The sequence below is a fragment of the Akebia trifoliata genome, chromosome 4 (assembly GCF_017979445.1).
Source record: "Akebia trifoliata isolate Shusen 1 chromosome 4, ASM1797944v1, whole genome shotgun sequence".
Taxonomy (NCBI): domain Eukaryota; kingdom Viridiplantae; phylum Streptophyta; class Magnoliopsida; order Ranunculales; family Lardizabalaceae; genus Akebia; species Akebia trifoliata.
The window spans coordinates 3,751,815-3,776,031 of record NC_141378.1 but is presented as its reverse complement, the minus strand read 5'-3'; the positions used below and the strand labels follow the sequence as shown (position 1 = coordinate 3,776,031).

Below are 24,217 nucleotides of genomic sequence, written 5' to 3'. Positions count from 1 at the left end.
ATTACAGGATATAAAGTATAAACCACCCTATATTTTTTTACCCATGTTTTCATTTAAATTACCCATGGATATATTCTTTTATATATGTAATATATTCCTTCAAATTCATGTGGGCATCTATGATCTATGTACGTTTGATAAAATATGTTACATAAATGTCTTGTATTTTGTTTGCGGTACCCTATATTTTTAAGGTTATGAAAAAGACAATTAAGCAATATTTTCTTAAGGATTTTCTATATTTAGGGGTTTCTAATTTTTTTTTTTTTTTTTTGTGTGGGGGGGAGGGGGGGATAGGTATATTTTTCTCTACTCTTGAGTTTATAAATAGTGATCTCTAGGACTGTAAAATTCAAAAAAAAAAAAGAGAGATTGTTCTTGAATTAATCTGTGGACGTAGGCACATTGTCGAATCATGTAAATCCTTGTGTTTTTATGTGCAATCTTTGCTACTTCGTTTTCTTACATATATAACACTGAGAACATGATCACCTTTCAGGGACTTTAATGAAGAATTACAACCATCGAGTAACAAATGTCATTGGATGACCACTTTGATGCTATGATTAAGATGTTGAGCTTTATTGAGAATTTGATGATGTTATTATAATTTTATGAGAATGGTGTGGATGGATATATTTATAGGTAGCAAGTTAATCTTAATGAATTATTATATAATCAAAGTCTTCATATAATCGTCATTAATTAATATTAATCAATCGCCATTAATGGTCCAACACCTTGGGTACATGTACTGGGTACATATGAATTCGATCCGACCATGCATTTTTAGCCGTAGGATCAAGATTCGACACACATTTCCACACCACACTGTTGCATTTGAATCCACTTCCAAACCCGATCTGCCAAACCCTCCCACCTTTCCTCACCTTCCCCTTGGCTTCTAAATAGCATAACTCATACCATAGCGAGGAAGACGATGTATTTCCAAACCTATATAGTGTCATCTTTGAAGGTTCCACGTCTTCCTCAGACAAGCCAAGATTGTCCTCCACCGCGTCAATCACTGCCCTTCCTCCCGCATGTATACAAAAATGTTCAATCCCCTTCTTGAAATCGGGCACATAAACACCTTTCCGCCTTTCAGGAGGCCAAAATTTTCGACGTATTAACCATAACCCATATTGGAATTGCTCTGAATATGGCAATACAAGTGGCCCCAACTTGGTCATGTTAATCCTTAAAGCGTTGCCTGCCACATGTAAGAGTGACGTGGACAATGACACCCCGACAAACCCATCATTGTCGGGTTCTTGGAAGACGCTCCTGTATGATTCGTCATCAGATGCCATGTTTGTACGGACTATGTGTTGAAGTACATACTTCGACATACCCTTGTCTTGTCTCCTATTCGATAATAGAATAGCTGCTCCACCCATACGGAATAGGACGTTAGATAAAAGCATGGATTTCACATTACCCCAATAACCACTAGGGGTTATGGTTTCCATGCTTAGGACTAAAGCTAATGAGTTCTTATGTACTTTAAGTAGGTCTTTAGCCAAACTTATCGATAACAGTCCGGCGCTACATCCCATTCCAGCAAGGCTGAAACTCATGACATTACTTCGAAACCCGAATTTGTTTATAATCATGGATGTCATGGAAGGTGTTGGACAAAAGAGGCTACAATTTGATATGAGGATGTCGATGGCCTTGGGGTTTATATTGTGTTTGATTAGGATATCTTCAACAAGGGTGAATAAAACGGTTTCGACCTCTTCTAGGGAATTTGTGATGGACCCATCAGGTGGAATTTGGTGCATCACAGGGGGCATGTATGCTTCACTCCCTATGGAAGATCGTTGCACGATTTTCTTCACAAAGCCAAGGCTCTCCTCATTGAAAACTTTCAGCCATGCGAAGTGTTCAATGTAATGAGAGGTCGGGGCTCGAAGGTGATTTGGGGGCTGGTGACAGGAAAAATCGATGAGGTAAACTTGATTGGGTCTCGAAGAAAAATAAATAAATAATATTATTAGAGCTGTAACTACTAATAGGGGGGAATAGAGGATGGAGAATGGTAATTGTGTGAGATTAGCTATATGTATTAGGGAGGCTTCCATGATCAACATTACTATCATTGTCTAAAGCTTCAAGTAGAAGCAGTTTTGTGATATTTAGTTCTTATAAAGAGGGTAGAGAGATGGGACTCTCCTCATTTTTAGGACAAAAAATATTATATAACAACCCACAAAAATGACATTATTAGCACAAAAACAGAAGAAACTAATCCCCATAGTTTCTAATTGGGTAATTTGATCACTCCCCTAAGGTTTTGGTGAAAAAAAAAATTGACCTTTTCGGAAAGATTGCCACTTCTTCTTTGTATGCTTTGATTAGTTACTCAAATTCTTTTTACAGTCTCTTCTTCTAAATTACCCTTTTTAGTTTAATCAATTTCTGATTCTAATTACAAGATAATCAATTTTTCTAATCCAAATCAAACATAGCATCGGATTCTAGAATTGGATTATTAGGCAAGAATCAGATTCTAGTATCCAAACCAAATGCCCCCTTGGTTCACTAATCATACAAGTACAAACTACTAAGAAAAGGGTCTTAGTTAGACATACATTTTTATTCATTGACAGGCACTAAAATGATGTTTAATGACCTAATCAGACTCTCTATTTCCTTTGATTTCCCAATTGGCCTGGCTTTCCCCTCATCATGCACCATAACTTCATGCCTTTTACCAGGAAGAAAAGCAACTAGCTTACTTGTAAAATGTTCATACCTCTTAAGCTTAAAAACCTTGAACAAAGGAAACAAACTCGCACATCTTACTTGAGCATATAAGTTATATTTCTTCCTCCTTCTCTTGTTCAAGACCAACCTACCTCTAAACATGATTAGTCTCTTAGAGCTTATCCTCCCTACTACCAACCTCCATGCTTTAATCTCAGTTGTCTCGGGTTTAGTAGCATTTTATCTTGTGTCGAAGAGAAGGAGACCCATCTATTTGTTGGACTTTGTGTGTTACCGACCACCCGATTCATATAGACTACCCATGTCCATGTTCTTAGAACATATTACTCTCGATGAAGAATTTGACCCTGAGAGTATAAAATTCCAAATTAAGATACTCGAGAAATCAGGATTCGGCCATGAAACATACATCCCCCGATCCCTTACTCACCTACCCATACGAAATTCATTCTCGTTCATTCAAGAAGAGGTTGAAACTGTTATCTTCTCCATTGTTAAGGACTTGTTTGAGAAGAACAACATAAATTCCAAGACCATAGACATATTGATCACAAATAGTAGTCTTTTCTCCCCTACACCTTCTATTAGTGCAATGGTTGTTAACAAGTTTGGGTTAAGGAGCAATGTTATGAGCTTTAATCTATCTGGCATGGGCTGCAGTGCAGGACTTGTATCGGTGAGTCTTGCCAGGGACTTACTCCAGGTGCACCAACACGCGTTAGCCCTTGTGGTGAGCACCGAGATGCTAGGCTTGAATTGGTACACCGGGAAGAATCGTTCAATGTTGCTAACCAATTGTCTATTTCGTATGGGGGGTGCAGCCATCTTAATGTCTAGCCGAAACCAAGATAAGAAGAGGGCAAAGTATGTGTTACAACACATCGTTCGAACAAACAAAGCACGAGAAAATGGATCATACTCTTGTGTGTTCCAAGATGTGGATTCAGAAGGCAAAGTTGGAATTTCGTTATCGAAGAACATATTAAACGTAGCGGGAGACGCTCTGAAGGCCAACATTTCTTCATTAGGACCATTGGTCTTGCCATTTTCCGAGCAATTGAGATATGGGTTATCAGTAATTCGTCGAAAAATATGGATTTCAGCTAGAAAAACAAGCATCTATGTGCCAAAATTCAAGAGAGTCTTTGAACATTTTTGCATACATACAGGAGGGAGAGGTGTGATTGAAGCAATTGAAGTGAATCTTGGATTAAGTAAGGAGGATGTTGAGGCTTCAAGAATGACTCTATATAGGTTTGGTAATACTTCTTCCTCTTCAATTTGGTATGAGCTGTGTTACATAGAAGCCAAGAGGAGAGTGAAAAGAGGTGATAGAGTTTGGCAAATTGCACTTGGTAGTGGGTTTAAGTGTAATAGTGCTGTTTGGAAGTGTGTTTATGATGTGGGCCCTGAGATTAAGAATGCATGGACGGATCGGATTCACTTGTATCCTGTTAATGTACCTGATGTCATAATTATTGATTGATTAAACCATGATGATGGAGAAAAATGTATGTTTAATTTCAAGTTCTATAATTCGTACTTCTTTATATTAAACAAATTTTCATCAGATGCCTTGTTAACAATGCCTCAACTCAATAAATTTTATCATTATAGCCCATTTGGGAGGTAAAACTGCAAATTTATCGACCATGTGATCTGGAAGAAAGGGTGTTAATTTAGTCTACCGACCTAGCTCGGCCAAAAAAATAAGAGTTCCTTGATATTGAGTCTGCAAAGATGGAGTTGGGTTAATACCTAGCCCGACCCAACCAGTTATTATGCTTCAAATAAATATTATGAGTCAGGATCCATAACCGCGTCCTGTTCCTATGACATAGGAGTTTAAGACACATTGGGCTCCTCAAGCTGTTTTTTGTATGGTGTGCAGCCCTAATTATTAGATGTATGTTTCTTAATCAAAGCTTTGTATCATAAAATTATAATTTAATCTTTGTCCATAGCTAGTAGAGTTTTTCTAACCAACTAAGGGCAAACCCAATCCGAACCCAATCAGGGGCGGATTTAGAGTGGGGGCACTTGCCCCCACAAGAGTTTTCAAATTCCATGGAATAATGTGCTATTGCGACAGATTTGAGCAGCAGATAAACAAATTTACCATTATTACCCTCACAAGTATTTTTTCCACTCTTAATTGCCCTCACAACTATTTTTTTCACTCTTAATTGTCCCCACAATTTTTCTTTTCTACTCTTGGTTGCCCCCACATGAGCAAAATCCTGGCTCCGCCCCTTAACCAAGTCCAAACCTATTGGGATTGGATTAGGACTTAGTCCATTGAGCTCAGTTGGATGGTCCACAAGTCCACTAACCAAATTTAAGAGAAACACTTTCCTTACTAATGGTAAATGGATTACCAAATTTTGACAAATCCAACCCAATGTCCCTCTAAATTACATAGAAAAAATTCAAATCAAAGAAGAAAAAAAAGAAAAAAATAATAATTTATTGGTTTGAACCAAGATTTTGAAAATGGACAACTATTGATCTCCCACCAAAATATCAAATTTGAATTAAAAAACAGTAAAATAATATCTTTAAAGTTTTTTATTTTATTTTTTAATTATAGAATTTTGTCCTCTACAAGACTACATCCCAGTGGAAGCCAATCATATTTTTGGATGCTACAAATTCAGCCCAACAATTCTTAAATCTTACTAAGTGAGGCTAGACTTACCTAGCCAAAGAATGATTAGTACCACGGGACACGTATACCTCTATTGTGCTGGTCCCGTTCCCACCCTAAGCTTTATCCTACACTTTAACAAACATGTTTTGTCCTACATGAGTTAGAAGTTTTGGAATGGGCTGATTTTTAGTGAGGATGATCTCTATGGTGAGGAGATCATCCTAATCAAAAATCAGCTCATTCCAAAATTTCTAATCCCATCAAAAATGATTTACAAAAAATAGACGGTCTACGATTTTTCAACTTGTAAACATGAGGTTAAAATTTTTGGAATAGGTTGATTTTTGATGAGAATTATAGAGATCATTCTCACTAAAAATCAGTTCATTCCAAAACTTCTAACCCATGTAGGACAAAACACGGTGGTTAAAGTGAAGGGTAAAGTGTTGAACATTTCCCTTGTGCTGTGATCACCATATGAAACTTGGCAACAAACAAAACAAAACGATATTTAGGCGGCGATTTGGATTATAAGAGGGAGAGAAAGACAGGCAGACATGCACACGAGAGAGAGGCGAAGCTTCCATCTCTGTAAAACCATAAAAATGGATACAAACTTCCAAAACCTGAACAAACCAGACACCAATGTAGAAGAGAACCATCAAGATGAAATTACCATTCTACCCATCATCACTCCACCACTCTCTACAGCTTCAATCTCTGTCTCCCTCTCAACTATCTTCCCAACTCATCTCCTCCTCCCACCCAAACCTTCCCCACCTCCTAACAAACTCAAAATCCCCTCTCAACTCTCCTCTCTCTCACACCTCTATCTCTCCTCCTCTCCTCTCAAACAATTCTTCAAGTCCACCACCCTATCATCCTCCCCACTCCAAACCACTCTTCCCCATATTCCCCATGACTCCTCTGATCCCACCAACCCCATCGCCACCCGTAGTCCTTCGATCGTGTGGTTCCGCAACGACCTCCGAATCCACGACAACGAATGCCTCAATTTAGCCAATAATGATTCCATTTCGGTCCTCCCCGTTTACTGCTTTGACCCTCGGGACTACGGGAAGTCGTCATCCGGGTTCGACAAAACCGGACCTTACCATGCTGCCTTTTTTATCAAATCCGTATCCAACCTCCGAAGAAACCTACAATGTAGAGGGTCTGATCTAGTTGTGAGGATTGGGAAGCCTGAGATTGTGTTGGTTGAGCTTGCAAAGGCAATTGGGGCTAATGCAATTTATGCCCATAGTGAGGTTTCGCGGATTGAGGTTCGGGCGGAGGAAAAGATTGAAGAAGCCATGAAAGAGGAAGGAGTGGAGGTGAAGTACGTATGGGGAAGTACATTGTATCATATCGATGATTTGCCATTTAAGTTGGAGGAGATGCCTTCAAATTATGGTGGATTTAGGGAGAAGGTGAAGGGGTTGGAGATAAGAAAGTCAATTGAATCGCTCGATCAGTTGAAAGGGTTGCCAGCGAGTGGGGATGTGGAGTTTGGGGATATACCAACACTGTTGGATTTGGGTCTCAATCCAAATGCAACATTGTCTCAGGTTTGGGTTCTTGATCTGCTCTATTTATGTTTTTATGGTAATTTTAGTTGTATAAATATGTAATTGTTGTTTATTTTCAAAAAATATTGTGGACGTGTTGCTTTTTTTTATACTTAATTAAATATAATTCTAGCTGCAGATTGTTCTTCATATAATTTAGTTTCTTGAAATTTTGTTATTGGAAGCATTGATTTTATTATGAAAGAGTTATTCATGATGAGAGTGACCATAATATCAAAAGTTAGTTCTTAGACTAATTTCCTATGCAAATTGAGATGGAGAGCTCAGATTATTTTTTTTATCAATCTGACACCTCGAGATTTTTAGCACAACCAAATCAATCCTCTGTTCTAGGGCACCGGTGCAGTACCTGCCGAAGTTGGATTTCCATTGATTGGAATCACATTTAAAATATAAAATAAGAGAGATTAAAATTTACCTCCCCTTATATAGGTTCTATCGTCCTCCTTGAGTCTGTCATGAACCATCCCATCTCCAAGTAATTCGGGGATGCAATATTACCCTTCACTCAGGAAGGTTGTGAGGACAAGCCCTTGGATGGTAAGGATGTTTTCTCCATTTTTATTTTACCTACAGAGAGAGTATGATGAATGAACATTTGAATTGGTTTACTCTTTCTTGATTTCCTGCAGTTATAATTATTAGAAAAATTCAATTCTTGGTTTAGCAAATGAAATTAGAACTTAAGTTAGTAAACATAGCTAGAAACCGAGCTAAAGGGTGTTCAATTTGTTCTACAGTTTTACAGTTTTGCAGTTTTGAAGTATTTTGTTTGGGAGTTTTAAAATGTAGTATATTTTTATATTTGTTTTTATTCATTGTGAACAAAGCATGGCCTGTCCAAATCATAAAAGTTCCTTTTGCTAGCAATGCACCTACATCAATGTCTCAAACTAGTTATACAATGTTACTAGTAGATGTGACAACAACCTGACTAAGCTTCTTTCATTATTTGAAGTTTGAACACCAACCAGCTTTTACGCCCATTTTCATGGACAACTAAAATAGAAGGAACACATTAATTAATTCTAAGTTTTTGTCCAAAATCCAAATCCATGGATATTGCTGGAAGCAATGAATATATGATTTCTATTTCTGCTCCCATTCAATTATGTGTATCCAAAGCCACGCCTTCTGTTACTTCAAGTGTGTTCATATCCCCTCTTAATACCTCAATCCTCATCCTTTTTGGCCGTCTTCTTTTAGAGCCTCTAACTTGCATTTTCCTTCTAATTGAGAATCTAACCTTCGTTGCAAAAAAAATCAAACCATTTATATCAACTTTTCCTTATTTTGTTAACTGTGCTTTTTTTGCTTCAATGATAAGGTCATTTCTTCTCACACAGGAAGGAAAGCACTCTCTCAATGCTTCTCTCGTAGGAGGGGAAACTGAAGCATTGCATAGGCTTAGTGAATTTGTAGCTGAATTCTGGTCACAACCAAACAATGATAACAAGGATGGCAGCATGTATGGTGCAAATTTCTCCTCCAAAATCTCTCCATGGCTAACCGTGGGATGCCTTTCTCCCCGTTTCATGCTTGACGAGTTGAAGAAATCTGCCATTAGGTTTGCTGTCTATACACGCTCTGGTCTATGAGTTATTGTAGTTAATGAGAACTGTCCATTTATGGTTTTAATTGGAATTTAATTGTGATTTCTAGAACAACTTTGGCTACCTCAACCTGGAATGGAGGTACTGGTCCTTCTGGCAATGGAATGAACTGGTTGATGTTTGAGTTGTCATGGAGGGATTTCTTCGGGTAACTACCTAAACATTTAAAACATTATTTTTCTCTTGAAGAGTAGTGGTTGGGTTTGTTCATGTTCCCTTTCATCCAATCCAAGTAGGGCTGGCAATGGATTGGATGTGGGTCAGATGGGATGATGGATAAACCTTAATTTTGGGTTATACATATATCTTATTGTGAATTATTGTATTAAACTCGCATAAATATTCGTATTGGATAGGACACATATCCGTATTCCGACCCAAAAAATTTGGATAAAATAATTACCGATAATTTTACCCGAATTCTTAATGGGATAAAAATAAATAAAAAATTGTACCCATACCTGAATAACTTGGGTTGGCTGAATCGGGTAAACAAATGTTATCCAACCCATTGCCAGCCCTGGACCAAGATTAAGTTTAGAGGTGGTCCTTCTTCACTTGGAAAACAACCAGTAGCACTCTTACTTGTTTTTAGCAAACAAGAAGCTAAATGAGTTCAAGTTTACAACTCAAAGTACCTTGTTTTTCCTGCTGTATGACTTGCTTATCAGTTTCAAGAAAACTAGGGATACATACCAATTTTTTTTCTTCATACTCGATGTCTGAAAGGTTGTTTGCAATCTCATGGGATTCATATTAAAATGTCTATGCTGGTTTCAGATTCATTGCCAAAAAATACAACACCAGTAAGAAAATGCTTGATGGTGCTCCAGCAACTGCTTGCACAGGTGCACTTCTTCAAGAATTGTGATTCAGGTGAAAGGAACAAATCTGATTTGCTAGTTAAAAATATGGTGGCTTTATTTTATCTATTTATCGTCTTTGAAGTCCCTAGATGTAGATTCCCCTTGGTGGTTTAGAAATGTGAAGTTGTACATTTTTTTAAACTTAGTTTTCACTGCCCCAGGAAAATTGGGGCAGAGATGGAGAACAATTTTTTTTTTAATTCCTCAATGTCGTCAATTTTGGTCTCTGGACATTTGTTTTGTTTTTACTATTTCATTTACACCCTGGTATAGATGAAATGGTGTATTCTTCCCTTATTAACAAAAAGGGTTATTCATTTCTTCGTGATCTATGCCCATTGAGGGACAAAGGATCATGTTATTCATGCTAGAATGGATCTACTACATGGACTTTCTTTCTTCTTCTTTTTAATTTATGAGGTTGATGGTTCGTGTTAAGTATAATTTCTCGGAGTTGAGAAGATTTCGAGTAAAAAAACTGGGAGACTCAATCTTCAGAAGAGAGCAACAAAAATAACAACAAAATATTATCCCAAAATTCAGCCCAGTTTTAGCATTTGAATGGTGGAATTTGATCCCACCTGTGGCTAAAAATTCACAAATACCATTTTTGTCTTTTTTATTTACTAAATCTTTCTTTTATCAATGTTTGACCTATTTTTTCCTTGGATTACTTCGTTCCCTAAACTACTTCTTGATTCTAACAAGGGATGTGTGTGGCCATTTTTCACTGAAATATGTTGGGTACTTCTTGTTCTTGGGTTCATTCAGCTTTCCACAGAAGAACACCACAGGCATGCCTTCCTTAACACTACATATTGTCGGCAAACCATTCAACTTCAATTGCCTCCTCAAACTCTGGCATCTTTGTCAAATGTTTTGCAAATCATTGCAGCATCACTTTTAACATTAGAGCTAAAAATAGAAATAACGCTATAAGTATGAAGTGCTATAGGGCCAATTTATTTTTTGGAGAATAAGCTTTGTGAAGAAGCAAGCAAATCTCCTTTGCAGGGTCTCCCCAGCTGAAGGTTATTTTCGCACCAACTTATATTAAAAATACACTTATTTAGTCAAAAATACATTTATTCAATGAAAACAATTGTTATTCAAATTTCAAACAGTTTGTGTGTGTGTGTGCTTCATACTTAGAATACAGGAGGAGTAATTCCATCATGAAATCATCCCTACTCCTTATCCTGTGAAGCAGAATGATTTTCCTCCCACTCAACAAATTTATTTGATGTCTATTTATTATTAATTTAATTTAAATTCTGGACTCTTCTAAGTCGTTTACCTAAAAAATAAGTGGAATGAGCATTTCGGTATGAAGGTACAAGTAAACATTGAGTTTATATAAGCCTTTTGTATGGTAAATGATCATCCGATAATATAAAAAAATGATTTACAAGCTCAAAGTATTGATTAACAATAGTCCTGAAATCCTTTTTTGACAATTATGCTTTTTTACCAAACAAAAAAAGAAAAATCCATGTGCCATAACCCAATCATCAAAGGTGAACACTGCTCTATTGAAATCCATGTGTATGTGCTTAAGTTGTTAAACAACCCAAACCAACCGTATCTAAGTTACAAACCTATCAAATTACATAATTGCAACACAGCCCCAAATCTTTTAGTGTTAAAGCTTTCTAACCTCAGAAGAATGAACATAATCATGGAAAACAGTTTGAACCAAATTGATTAATTTAGAATGAGTGGTGTGACATAAATAAAATTTAATATACATTGCACATTAAAATGTAAGACATTGACAGACTTGCAAAAATGTTTGGCAAAACCAACCCGTCTTTGTTGCAGGATCAGGCTAAGCTTGGGTGATTTTAGAAGGGAGACTGGCACTTCTAGGACTTGAAGTGGTCATCCTATGGTCAACCATTCTCCAGTCATGCTTCTTACGCCTGCATCTGTGATGAGATTTTTGCTCCGCAAATGTGTTCTCCCCAACCATTTCCCTATCACAATCTGTATCTGGCGAGGAAAGAAAAAACAAAGACACCATCAGCAAGATCATCATCGATATCAGATTGTAAAAAGAGTATTACAATCTGTAATCTCTTTTTAGTTCAACATTTAAAACACCCTCTGACAAAGACAGACCAATTATTTACAAGGATTAAAGTATTGGCATCATGGTGCATACCTGTAAACCAAAATAATGATATATATCACAACATGTACATATTACGAAAGAAAAGTCATTGATACGCTTTGACAAATTAACCGCAACAGTGTAGATAACATAAGACAATGATTTTTTAAAGTAATTATATTCCCTTGCAACCATATATACTAAATGAAATCACACCTTAACTCTGTTCAAGGCTATGGCACTGAGATGTTGAGATACATTATACAAAACTAAGTTTAAATGTTCAATGCACATATTGTCATCGTCATATAAAATATATCCCAATCAAGGCATGTGTATCTTTTCTTACTACCACCGTTTCATATATGTTCTAACTACAGTATATTACACGACAATAGACGTAAGCTACATCGTGAATTTGATATTACCCTCATGTATCATATACTGATTATATTACAATATGTATAGCATTATACAAATCAATCATTTAAACTATGTTTATGAGGCAAGTGAAACATATTCAGTTGAAGGGGATAAAGTGAGAATAAGACATAAATATGCCAATTGGCTCTCTTTTAAGGCTGGTCGTCTTATGCTTTTAATGCTAAAGATAGAATCCTTTGGAACAATATTCCTTTTGCAGTTTCTTGGGGAATTTGGAAAGAAAGGAATGCTAGAAGCTTGGAGGGGAAGAAAAGAAGCAGCAGCAACACAATCATTTAGATTACAGCCAGAATATTCTTACAGTCCAAACAGCTTGAAGAGTTCAAGGAAACTTTCTTTGAAGATTTTGCTTTTAGACGGCTATCAAAATAGTCCATGGGGATTGAGTTGTCTTGGTTGATATGGGCTTCTATGGTTTTGTTTCTCTTTGGGGTCTCTTTTGATAGGTCCAACCTCCTAAGAGACATCTCTTCATGTTCTCCGATCCTTGGATTTGTTTAATTGATTTTACTAATAAAAAAATAAAAATAAAAAGAGAGGATAAGAAAGTGCTGGGAATGTGCAAACTAGCATACTAATCAGAAAGGACTCTAATCTATTGTATTTCTTATTTAGAGTTATCGCATATGTTGTCTACATATTGCATTAATTGTGTAACTATAAGATCTTTTAATGCTATTAGTCAACCGTGTTAATGGTTTGGAGTATCGGGTCAGTGTTCAAGGTCTAGTGGTACCAACACCTACAGACTTAAACCAGCATAACAAGCCAACACCTTGAACCCAAGCATGTGACTTAAATTTAACCTAAATTTCAAGTCTCTAACTTCAACAATAACCAGAACTACACCCTCAGAGCATCCATTTATCCCCATTTTAAGGATTTTGTCCAGAATACCTCATATTCGCATGTAAACAAATACCAATTAATTTAACATCAAGTCAATAGGAAGTTCTATGCATTATTTATTCAAATAATCCATCAAAATTCAAGTTATAAAAGAATAAATTTTGTTTTTTACCTTCAAATCGATCTCCCCAAAACAACAATCGCACATCGTCTTCTTCCTCATCAAACTCATCACCATACCCGAATTCCGCATCTCCTCTATACCCGGGCTCGCTTCCATACCCTGACTCATTCCCTTGAGCATCAAACATCCCAATTTGCCAAGAGCCAGAAACCAAAATCTCTCTTTCCCCTCCTCCCCCATTATCCCTCCCCTCTTTCCTCGAATTCTTTGCCTCGCTCACATCGGACGACCAATTAGCATCCCCATTCACAAACAACTCCCCACTCGAATCCGTCCCCGCTGCAATTGGAAAATCAGAGCATGTCGCATAAGCCGCCGATGCCCCGACCGAACACCGACGAGTCCCACTCTTATCACTGCTCCGTCCGGATACTGATCGAGACCCTCGACGCCTCCTCTTCCTAGCTATCCACCGAAATTTCTCTCGCTTATACGATGTTACTGAAGTCCTCTCATCTTCGAATAAACTTAGCTTCGACATGTCGAGATTGTCGATCGAAAATGTGGTGGTTCGATCGGAGAGACAAGGTCTCTTGTTGTGGATACCATTGGTTGTGGTAGCGGCGGTGGTGGGTGAGTAGGGTTTTGGATTGCAGAGATCGTATTCTAGGGTTTTGGTTAGGGTTTGGATCTGAAATGGTTTCCAGCTATGGAGCTGAAATGTGCACGATTCTAGGGCATGCCGAGAATTAAAGGTTTTTCGTGATCCTTTCATGTAAACTTAGGGTTAGGGTTTCGTCTTCGTCTTGACAGAGATTAGGGTTTCATCTTCAGAGAGAGAGAGAGTGTTCCGGGATGGAGGGAGGAGTCCCAAAGTGAGCTGTCGGAGTGGAACTTGTTTGGGCATTGACGGACGACTATTACGGCATAGAGTGAGGCAGCTAATACGGGCATTATGGGCATAGAGAAAGTATAGTCCTATTATCATAACGACACGTGGTCCAAATACAGTTGGAAATTGGGATTAAACCCACCACACAAATACTACTTCTTATTGAGGAATGTGGATTCTATACTCCCGAGTTTTGCATTCCAACTCAACTGTTATTATCGTTAGTCTACCACGTGGCACGCTCTTGATGGTTCATTATGATGAAGTTTTGAGTCAAATTACAGAAGTCAGCTGGGTGGAATCCGAAAATTGGTGGGAGTAATGGCAATAAAAGCCTAGTCTAAGATTATCTTGCAAAATGATCTACAAAATGAATGATTGTGATTACTGGCTCAACTTAGGTCTTGATATTAAAAGTAATACTCCTTCAATTACTAAGGGACTTTAGTTTTTATGCAAAATTAAAAAATAATGCATGATTATGCACAATTATTATTATACACAAAAGAAGTCGCAAATTCTCGTTTATAAAATAACAAGAGTTGCGATAGTTTGATTCAAAAATTTTCACTTAGTCGACATGGCAAGTGAACAGCACCATAAATATTTTCTTCGGGATACACAAGGAAAAAGATCTACGGTTCTATACACTTGTCATGTCAATCGAGTGGAAATTTTCGAGTCAAATAACAATTCACTAGTAGACTATATCATCGTTCTCACCCTTTGCATTGTTTTGCATGTATCTTGTTGTCTAAGGCTAGACACTAGGGGTGGCAATGGGTCAGGTTAGGCCGTGTTGAGGTACAAGTATTATTAAAATTTACTAGACCCAAACTCAAATCCAACCCATTTATAAATAGATATATTTGACTCAACCCATATATAACTCATTTAATAAAATTCTAATCTTTATTGAAAAACATAAGTTCCCTTTCCACTATCAAAAATAAAATATCGTTAATAAAAATAATGTCACACAATCATAAACTAAGTTCAATGGTGAAAAACAACCTTCTTTCGAAAAAAAAAAAAAAATCAAAGTTCATAGAATTTTGTCCTTTACAATTATGTAGTATCAAATCATGTTTTTTAGATGTCATGAGGTGATGTGGTCAGAAAATTTTATTACTAATTTAGTAAGGAAAGTATTTTTCAATATTATTGTGTGTGTTGGGATCCGGTGGATGGCTCTGCGGACCCCAACCCACACCATTTCGAAGTCACTCATTGCGCCTCCCTCCTTGCGACGACCTAGTACCTACCACAAACACTCCAACGCTCAAATTAGAAGCCTCTCAAGACAGTCCTCCCTCTTTTCTAATAGTGTTTACTCTGCTATTTAACCCCTCTACCTCCCCTTAAGGTTTCCTTTTCCACAGGCTGCAATATAAATTGTAATCGTGGGATTTCTGTAGGTTCTGTGGGATTGTTTATCTAATCGGGATACTCTGAAACAGTCGAACTTATCTGCAATGATCCCCTCTAGGATTTTCGAGATTGACGTGCACATAACAGTATCGCGATTTTCTCGATGCCTAACATGCCTTGCTTGTTTGGGTTGGCATCACTTAGTGTTGTGCTGCCCTACTGGCTATGCTAGGGAGGTCTCTACTTTGACTTGCCCTGCCTGCTGGACAACACCTCATCAACTAGTTTGTGCTAGGTACCTCCTGACCAGCATGGACATGTGTACAGTTAAGATTAATGTGTAATTATTTTCCTTTACAATTATTATTATTATTATTATTATTATTATTATTATTGGCTAAGCAAAGTATATTTCATTATCACATGAAACATAACAGCCTTACTTGATAAGATATTAAATTACTGAGGTCATTTTGTCAATGTAAGGAATCGAACACTACATACCTTTAGGATTTAATGAAAAATTTTGAGTAAAAAAATATAAATATAAATAAGTTACTTATTAAGAAAAGTGTTTTTTCTTTCTCAAATTAAAGTTTAACCATTTATTAATTTAAAAATACCTTAAAACACCATTTATATTTTATAGTCTTTGATTAGAAAAATGGCTCATGAAAAAGTTATTGGGAATTTAAAAAAAAGAGTAATTTTTTTTTTTTAAATAATTATTAATATGTTTAAAATTACATGTCAATGATAAAATAACTAAATTATCTAAACAGGTTAGGCGAGTTGACGCTAACCCAAACCCAACCCATTTAAGAATCTTGTTAGACGGATTAACACTATTACGACCCAAACCCAATTAGGTATGTATTTTTTTTTCCCTTTTATCTCAACAATTTGTTTAATGGGGAGTCTCAAACACTGTTTGAGGTAAGAGAAGTCCAACAATTTCCCTAGAAAAATGCTCTACTTGTGGTATAGAGCCAAATTATTTAAAATAAAGCGGCCAAAACTAGCTTGATGCCTAGTATGGGAGAATCTTCTCTAAGAATTTCCAAATGAAAAGATCCCTATAATACATGTGTTATCCCTAAGAAATTTGTGTTTTTCATACAATTATATGTTTGATTATGTGAATCAAGACCTCTCTGTGGTTATATAAGTCCCGTTAGCATCACTTGTAGTTTCATTAATAAATACATATCCTATGTTTTAAAAATCATATCTTACACCTAAGAATCCTAAAGGGAAAAAAGAGTTCAATTCACCTTTCAAAGTGGTGTAAGTATCTCAACAGTTTATTACTTGATGGTGGTAGAAATTGAGTCCAAATCTATTATATCAAGACTCATAGACTTCGTCAATCATCTCAACTGATAATCCTTTTTCTTCTAAGTTGATTACATGTCCTCTGACTTTAATTTTCCTTAGAGCAGAAATTTATAAAATAAAATAAAAAAACGTAAAGATATCTCGAATATTCACCAAGAAAAGAGACACGATCTATTTTGAATACAAAAGACAATAGGTTGGAATCATGTCAACCTTTTTTTTTTGGTTTATCGTGGATATCCCCACCCTTTCGACAAGACAAATCCCACGATCACACGCACCACCCTCTCGGAAAGTCCTACGTGCAATTGGTCAAGTTGAGAGTCAATTGGACCTTAGAAAGTAGCCTTAAGGAATTTACTGCTTCGCGAGATTTCAAACATTTGACCTACCTTTCTTGAGGAGCTTATCAAGACTTGGCTTACCACTAGGCCAACCTTTTAGGGTTGGAATCATGTCACCTTGATGTACGACGAAACTAGCTAATACTCCAACCACCAGATTCATGAATATATGTTAAAAATCAATTGAAAACAAAAACAAAAAAAAAACCTTCAATCAAACCAAAATATACCCCATGTTGAATCTCTAAAAAAATGCATAACAACAAAGTGATTTTTTATCGATAATGCCCAAGACAGTTTTTTGGGACTTACAGCTAAGATAGGTATGATTCCCACCACAAGAGTTAACAAAGCTCTCTCCCTAACAAGTCAGTTCCACTAGACCAATTAGCAATTTGATTATTGGTTATATTTATTTATTATTTTATTTTTATTAGTAATTGAACCCTGGTCTACTTACTACCCACATTAACACTAGCACGTAAATCAACCACATTTATCCACTCAGATTTAGTCTATCCGGAACAAAACCACATCTGTAACCAAACGCTTTTTAATCTAATCCCGCACGATCCACCAAACAAAAGTCCTCCGAATAATACAATCGAGAGAGAGAGAGAGAGAGAGATGGCTTCAGGTTGGGGGATCACAGGAAACAAAGGGAGGTGCTACGACTTCTGGATAGATTTTAGCGAATGTATGTCTCGTTGCAGGGAGCCCAAGGACTGTGTTCTTCTCAGAGAAGACTATCTCGAGTGCCTTCACCACTCCAAAGAGGTTTTCTCTCACCTCCAATTTTATTTTATCTTTTCCTTTTATCGATCAACACTTGTAATAATAAATATATATAGATCTCATATGTTACTGTGATGTTTCATTCGAATTTGAAATCAAACCCTAGCTTTCATATTTAAAACAAGACATTGGAAAACGAATTCTGAAGCCCTAGATTTCTTCAAAATTCATAATCACTGTTAGTTAACTTCTCAACTAATGTCTTCAAGTGATTGAGATCGTCTTTTAGGGTTTTTTTTTTTTTTAACATAATATACTTGTTCATCGATTCGGTATTTCTTCAAGTTAGACTTGACGCATTGATTTTCGGGTGGTTTGCTAGACAAATTTGTGTGCTTGTTGAGGTATCAGATGCTAAATTCGTAATTCACTTTGTATCAAACAATAAGTCGTGTGTTTTCATATAGTATCACTGCTTTGCAAGCTCAGAAATGTGTTTTATTTTATATATATGATGTTGTTTTACATTATGGGTATTATTATTTTAATTTACATTGCAATGCAATGCGATATTACGTAATTCCCTTCAAGGAGAAGATCTAAATTATCAGAAATACTACTAGAAATCAAAATTATAATTCTCAATTAAGCTACATTGATATAGTAATGAATGAAAAAAAAAAAAAAAAAAGTAGTGCAAACAATCTTGAGATCCCGTCAGTGAGTATTGGGATCTTTCAAGGTTCTTCCTCTGTTCTTGTCAGCTCCAAAGATAGTTTTATAGGAATATTCTTCAACAAACTTATTAGGGTATTTGAAATGGAGGGGTCAATCTCCAAACATCTCAAGAGCACTCTAATTGCTGCCTCATTAAAGTGATATGGTGAGCCTCACTTGAGCACCACGTTCAATTGGAATACTTGTTGGTAGAAATCTCTAATCAAGACCCATAGGACAGCAATTGCATTTTATTAGACTTCCTCTTACACGAGGCTTCTTGAAACCAAGCATGAATCGGCTGAAAGGCCAACAGAAAATGACAAGTCTAGTCCAATATCTGTGAGAAGTATCACTCCGAGGTCCCTTGCATCCTAAAGTACCTCTTATTTTTAATAAAAATTACAAATTTTGTTCGCTGACATTTTCTCATATACAAGCACTTGAGTATTTTGACATGTTATTTCGTTTCAGATTCTGAATGTGGGCACTCATTCATTTCCTACTACAGAAACTCTAAATAGTAGAACCGAACAATGAAAGTTTGAATCCTAGACAGTTTTGATCAAACAATAAAATAGTAATTCATTCTAAATAAAACTCCAGTTGACCAAACAATGTGACCCACTTTTTTTGGTTTCTCACCAACACTGAAGTCCCTCCTTTATTGGGCTGTATGTACAATTCTTACTCCAATTAGACTTGTTTTACCATGATGAGAACCTCTTTTATGGGCTGAATTATGGCTCTTGTTAGATTGCATAATAGGCTTTAGAATGGGCTGAAAGTGGGCCAGATCATGGAATAAAAAAAATTGAGATTCTGTGCTCAGTTTTGTGGTTACAGCTCCTCATCATTCAGCACTAAGTTTGGAAAAAATAACTCTCACGTGCCACTAGCTTCATGAAAACAGCTCGATCTCACCTCAAGAGGAAAGGATTTGGTTATAGGAGACATACCTAGCTATACTTGAATTTATAAGGAATTGGAGAAGGCCTTGTGTCCTTTTTGGAGTCTGTATCCTGACTGGCGCTGAGCCAGGATAAATATGTCAGTTGGATGAATTGTATGTATGTATGCCACATCATTTTTATTTTTATTTTCTTCGCTCCATAGGAATGCTACATCTTTGTTTACTAACCGGACTGTCATTTATGCTCTGACCATGGACTACCCATGCATGTGTATTGCCTAGAATATGTGTTTCAGCTAAAACCTGCATTGATATTGTTTAGCTATTTAAGAATAAAGGCTTATGTATACCATTTTTTATTGGGTGAATTGCTACATGTTTTTATTGATTCGTATTGAAATGGATAATGAATTGTTATTGTAGTTCCAACGAAGAAACCGGGTTTACAAAGAGGAGCAGCGTCAAATAAGAGCAGCTGCTCGGAAGGCCAAAGAAGGTGGAGAAGATGGTGAAAAAATCCATCATTAGGACCCAATCATAATCTTCCATCTTTTTTGTTTTGCAAATAATGATTGGGTTTGTTTGGTTTCAACTTGACGAGGATAGGTGGTGTTCGTATTTTCTTACCCAAACTGTTCCTTTTGGCTTTGAAAGTGAATGTAGGTTTCTTGGTTTATGCAAAATGGCAGTTTATTATCTGTCCATACCTGAATTCGGACACCAATAATTAATTTCTTTGATGAAACCTGTATCTTGACATTTGAATTGCTTCGTTTATTACGCCATTAGATCTCTATTGGTCTTCTTTCGTGCTCTTGTATTCTGAATACATGGGAATCGTATATTTTACCCTTTTATACTTGTCAGATTCCCGTTACCCGATTCTCAATCTGGAGTGTCCTGTGAGTTGGGCAAAATTTTGAAGCTGTTACAACCTTACAGGTGTCTATACTCACAAGGATAATTCATGCAGAATTACTTTTAACAGAGAGGCCACGTTTTGATGGGGGCGATGAGAGGAAGTTCATTTGTCTTTACGTTGGGGATAGGCTGCAGTTAGAATCCTCTGATTCTTTAACTTATATCTAATGTTTTAAATTTCTATTTTGCTAAGAGCTGTGTCGCTGACTTTGAAATCTACCATATTTGTTTTGCATTTTTTTTATTGCTTGCCTAATGGGTGGGAGATTTTGTTTCCTCGCAACTGTTGCTTCTTGGACCTTTCTCTTAATTTCCACCTCAATTGAGTATTTTCAATTGGACTTCGAGGCCTATGTTGAATAATTAGCTATTGAAAATTAGAATAGAATGCAAGTTGGCTTTCATCTCCAGTTCTTATTTCTTATTTATAAAACTCATAGGTTTAAACCGTTGTGAATCTTGGACGATAGTTTTATTCTCTTCTTGGGAAACAATCGTCTGATACTCAAGGGTGATCCTTTTTTTTTTTCCTTTCGTTGTTCTTTTTTTCAATTTTTGTATTTGGTAATTATATGAGTCCTAATGGATGGCAATTTTTGTATTTGGTAATTTTTGTAGTTTTTTTCTTAAAATTCAGCTTGGGAGAACCTATCCTGACTTGGTGTGCCTTGCTTGAGTGATGTTTATAGACAAATGACCAATTTTCATCCCCTACACCAAACATCGACAACCAAGGCAATTTTTACCTTCACATGGATGTTGAAACATATATCTCATATCCGGGTAATTTTTACAACAAACTTAGATCATCTTAAAATCTTATTTTTATTATTTTATCCCTAATTATAATTTTAGTAATCTTAATTTTTTACATCTTTTCAGATATTATTAGATTAATACCTAATTGGAAGTTTTACGTTTCATGAGATCTTTTAATTTAATGTTTTAGATTCAAATCCACGGGTCTTAAAACATGGTTTAGAATTTAAATAACATTTTTAATCTAATTGGTGGTCTTATATAATATTGGAAGCCTGCTTCTTACTTGTTGAGCAGTTAAACTTAAATTAAATATTTTACTCCTTACCTCACTTAAGGGGCAAAGTCGTTGAAGCTTTGTTAATTTCATTTTTATATTATTTTTCTAATTTGGGAGCATTGACAAGGACAAATCAATTACATTTACATGACAACAACATACATATTAAATCTAATATATCTCATCTACTTGCCCTCCTATTTTATTATGTTCATCTTCTATTTTATAATACAACAATTAAGAATTCTTGCATGGTGATCAATAATTACCGAGGGAGGGTAGTTTTATACAACAAGGGCAGATGCATCCATGTTTTTATATAAATAATTTGTCAGTCGCAAGGTTATCTGTTTGTGGAAGCCAGAAGCGAAATTTATTTGATGAAGTAGTTCTACCAATATCATATCTAGTTGCGGTGACATAAGTCCTTCCCAACAACGCGATTAATTAAGAATTCTCACAATGTGTTCTACTCATTGTGGATTAGACATTCATGAAATTTGTCGCAAAATTCAGACCTAATTCTTAGCACATTTTTTCCTTCAACCAGGTCGTGGGGAGGGAGGTTCTTCCCATCATGTATTATTACTATTATATAATGTATTTTTTTTTAAATAATTCTTTTAGATCTTGTGATATTTCCAAGAATATTAATGCATAATAACAACATCCTTAGTTTGAAAAAAAATATGCCATAATAATAATCACTTTTTATAGAGATTTATTGCAAGCGATGTGGACAACTTTTGGTCAACTCAGTGTTGGACCCAGTGTCCAACGCAGGCAATAAAGCATTTTCGTTTTGGCTATTTGGATCTCTCACAAGCGAGCAAGCCCCTCTCCGAAGTAGCATAGAAACCCTCACGTACGCGCCTCGCATGTTGTTCATATCTTTCTACCGTCCTTGACGTGTTATATATTACATTATATTGGAGAAAGCTACTGTCTTCATCCGGAGACGCACGAAGTAATAGTCAACCTTCTCCAAACATTCACACATGGACCCACTTCATTTAATCTGATTGAAACTTTTTAGAAATTTAAGTGATCTTACATCACCGATTCCTAATAAAAATCCCATTAATATGAAATCAAATGTTAGAAAAACACCAACCCAGAGTAGACCGACTTTTATCAAAGTGTGTAATGTTATGAACCAACAACCGGGGGACTACAGGATCAACTCTCAACAAACGCGTATAAACTTCCAAGCCCTCCCTTTTAAAAAGACCTCCAACGAAGAACAATTAAAAAGAAACAAAATGATAGAAGAAGAAGGTCGAGGCACGCCTCATGGCGCTCTGTTTGTAGTAGGTGTGGTGTTGGTGGTGGTGCTTCCGATGCTATTAGGTGAGCAAGGTGAACCCATAAGGGCTCTGATTGCAGAGCTATTGAGCCCAATTGGTCTCATTCTTGTCTCCATCATCCTCATCTTAGTAATCAAATTCATCTCCTCTGAACGAGGTGGCTCTGTTCTCTCCAACATCATCTCAACTGGTGAACCCGATTCCATTCACCGACTCAGTGGGTCACCCCTTGGGGTCGCTCTCTTCGTATTACTTGTAATCTTTCTCTTGCAAAAACGGGTCTCTTTGTTTGGAACTGGAGAGGGTGACTAGGTTGAGCTTTGTCTTTTGTATAATGTATACGTATAGTACGATGTAAATAAGAATATTATCTTGGGTTTATTCGTAATAATGTTAAATTATGGAGATACCCTTCTGAATTTATACGTTTGATTTGAAGTGAGGATAATATATTGGAAGAGCTGATATTGCCACTCCAACTTTCACTTTTTACACCCCCAATTTCTTAACTTATTTACCACTCCCAAGTATAGATTAAAACACATTCTTCAAACAATATAAAGGTTTGGCTTTCCCAACATTACAAAATATTATAACACTTAATTCAAATAAATTTAATAGTTATTTACAATTATAATTAAGCTAATATAAAATCCTAAATCTAAAAAATAAAAATCTAACATAAGAGACATACATAGAGCTTCCATTGGCACTCCACTTTTATTGGCATCCCAATTTTCCTTATTCTCAATTATTCATTTATTTTCTTTAATTTTTAATTTGATTGCTCGAGGGTGGATCACTCCAAATTGTTGTCCTCTTTGCATGAGAGATGGGGAGTCTGTCGACCATCTTTTAATTCATTGCACATTCTCTTACCATATTTGGTCAATATTCCTTGGTCTTTTCTGTATTCATTGGGTCCTTCCTTGTAAGTATTCCCTGTTGTTAGAAGGGTGGGCCAGTAATGTCTTCTCTTCCAGGAAAAGATTTCTGTGGGCTATTCTTCCCTCGGCTATAGCTTGGGGGTGTGGAACGAGAGAAATAACAGGGTGTTTAACAATAGAATGAGAAGCTCTCACGGCATATTCTTGGAGATCTTGGCTTATTATATCTTTGGGCGAAACAGAACATCGATTTCAAGGGGATCACTTTTGATGATTTCGTTTTAGATGGAATTCTTTATGTAGTTTTTGATGTTTTGTTTTCTTTTTAGCTTGTTGCTCTCTTAGAGGCTTCCTCGGCCTCTTTGTACTTTTTTCCTTCATTTAATATTACACTTATCAAAAAAAAAATTGAAGTGCAACAAGTAAAATTTGGGGTGCTAATAGGTGTTCTTTAAATTTGTTGCAGGTCAATTGGGGGTGGGGGTGGGGGTGGGGGGGGGGGGCGTTAGGTTTTGTGAGAAGTCTAATATTAAAAAAATTGTAAATGGTCATACTCTTTGGGCCCACTGACTCCCTGGAATTTTTGGCCCCTTGATTGACTTATACATCTGATGACGTATGATCTGATCAATTATCATATTTATTATATATTTTCTAAAGTGTCTGAAATATATTCTTCTAATTCATGGCATCAAATGTTACTGTAAAATGAACGAAAATCTTAACTAGAGAGAGAAAGATTAGGGACTTTCTAGCAATCTAGATCCTCGAC

General features: G+C 36.3%; 5 protein-coding genes across 7 annotated transcripts; 3 read left to right on the top strand and 2 right to left on the bottom strand.

Moving 5' to 3' along the window:
• Nucleotides 1-725: 725 nt before the first annotated feature.
• LOC147403048 (3-ketoacyl-CoA synthase 7-like) lies at nt 726-2,109 on the bottom strand. Its single transcript, XM_086438498.1, has one exon. The coding sequence runs from the start codon at nt 2,103-2,105 to the stop codon at nt 726-728; it is 1,380 nt and encodes a 459-aa protein (XP_086294624.1). The 5' UTR covers nt 2,106-2,109.
• Nucleotides 2,110-2,853: 744 nt separating this feature from the next.
• KCS21 (3-ketoacyl-CoA synthase 21) lies at nt 2,854-4,245 on the top strand. Its single transcript, XM_086438499.1, has one exon. The coding sequence runs from the start codon at nt 2,873-2,875 to the stop codon at nt 4,217-4,219; it is 1,347 nt and encodes a 448-aa protein (XP_086294625.1). The 5' UTR covers nt 2,854-2,872; the 3' UTR covers nt 4,220-4,245.
• Nucleotides 4,246-5,908: 1,663 nt separating this feature from the next.
• On the top strand, nt 5,909-13,033 carry LOC147403046 (blue-light photoreceptor PHR2-like). 2 transcript variants are annotated; one of them, XM_086438495.1, is made up of 5 exons: nt 5,909-6,951; nt 8,319-8,539; nt 8,635-8,733; nt 9,366-9,461; nt 12,208-13,033. In XM_086438495.1, the coding sequence occupies exons 1-4, from the start codon at nt 5,941-5,943 to the stop codon at nt 9,454-9,456; spliced, it is 1,422 nt and encodes a 473-aa protein (XP_086294621.1). In that variant the 5' UTR covers nt 5,909-5,940; the 3' UTR covers nt 9,457-9,461; nt 12,208-13,033. The 2 variants fall into 2 exon arrangements, with proteins under 2 accessions (XP_086294621.1, XP_086294620.1); XM_086438494.1 differs by lacking the exon at nt 12,208-13,033 and having other exon boundaries at nt 5,910-6,951; nt 9,366-9,678.
• Nucleotides 10,984-13,942, bottom strand: LOC147403045 (LYR motif protein). Of its 2 annotated transcripts, none has more exons than XM_086438497.1 (2): nt 13,030-13,942; nt 10,984-11,437 (listed from the first exon to the last, which is right to left on the bottom strand). In XM_086438497.1, the coding sequence occupies exons 1-2, from the start codon at nt 13,754-13,756 to the stop codon at nt 11,280-11,282; spliced, it is 885 nt and encodes a 294-aa protein (XP_086294623.1). In that variant the 5' UTR covers nt 13,757-13,942; the 3' UTR covers nt 10,984-11,279. The 2 variants fall into 2 exon arrangements, with proteins under 2 accessions (XP_086294623.1, XP_086294622.1); XM_086438496.1 differs by having other exon boundaries at nt 10,984-11,443; nt 13,030-13,936.
• A 3,561-nt stretch (nt 13,943-17,503) lies between these two features.
• LOC147403044 (NADH-ubiquinone oxidoreductase-like protein) lies at nt 17,504-20,096 on the top strand. The gene is made up of 2 exons (XM_086438493.1): nt 17,504-17,703; nt 19,715-20,096. The coding sequence occupies exons 1-2, from the start codon at nt 17,554-17,556 to the stop codon at nt 19,817-19,819; spliced, it is 255 nt and encodes an 84-aa protein (XP_086294619.1). The 5' UTR covers nt 17,504-17,553; the 3' UTR covers nt 19,820-20,096.
• Nucleotides 20,097-24,217: the final 4,121 nt, after the last annotated feature.

What these genes read in the sequence shown, in the direction of transcription:
- LOC147403048 (XM_086438498.1), bottom strand. Translation starts at nt 2,105, where the DNA reads ATGATAGTAATGTTGATCATGGAAGCCTCCCTAATACATATAGCTAAT.
- KCS21 (XM_086438499.1), top strand. Translation starts at nt 2,873, where the DNA reads ATGATTAGTCTCTTAGAGCTTATCCTCCCTACTACCAACCTCCATGCT.
- LOC147403046 (XM_086438495.1), top strand. Translation starts at nt 5,941, where the DNA reads ATGCACACGAGAGAGAGGCGAAGCTTCCATCTCTGTAAAACCATAAAA. An exon ending in CAAATGCAACATTGTCTCAG is followed by an intron (nt 6,952 to 8,318) that starts GTTTGGGTTCTT and finishes CTTCTCACACAG; the next exon opens with GAAGGAAAGCACTCTCTCAA. An exon ending in TTGAAGAAATCTGCCATTAG is followed by an intron (nt 8,540 to 8,634) that starts GTTTGCTGTCTA and finishes TGTGATTTCTAG; the next exon opens with AACAACTTTGGCTACCTCAA.
- LOC147403045 (XM_086438496.1), bottom strand. Translation starts at nt 13,756, where the DNA reads ATGAAAGGATCACGAAAAACCTTTAATTCTCGGCATGCCCTAGAATCG. An exon ending in TTGGGGAGATCGATTTGAAG is followed by an intron (nt 11,444 to 13,029) that starts GTAAAAAACAAA and finishes TTTCCTCGCCAG; the next exon opens with ATACAGATTGTGATAGGGAA.
- LOC147403044 (XM_086438493.1), top strand. Translation starts at nt 17,554, where the DNA reads ATGGCTTCAGGTTGGGGGATCACAGGAAACAAAGGGAGGTGCTACGAC. An exon ending in GCCTTCACCACTCCAAAGAG is followed by an intron (nt 17,704 to 19,714) that starts GTTTTCTCTCAC and finishes TTGTTATTGTAG; the next exon opens with TTCCAACGAAGAAACCGGGT.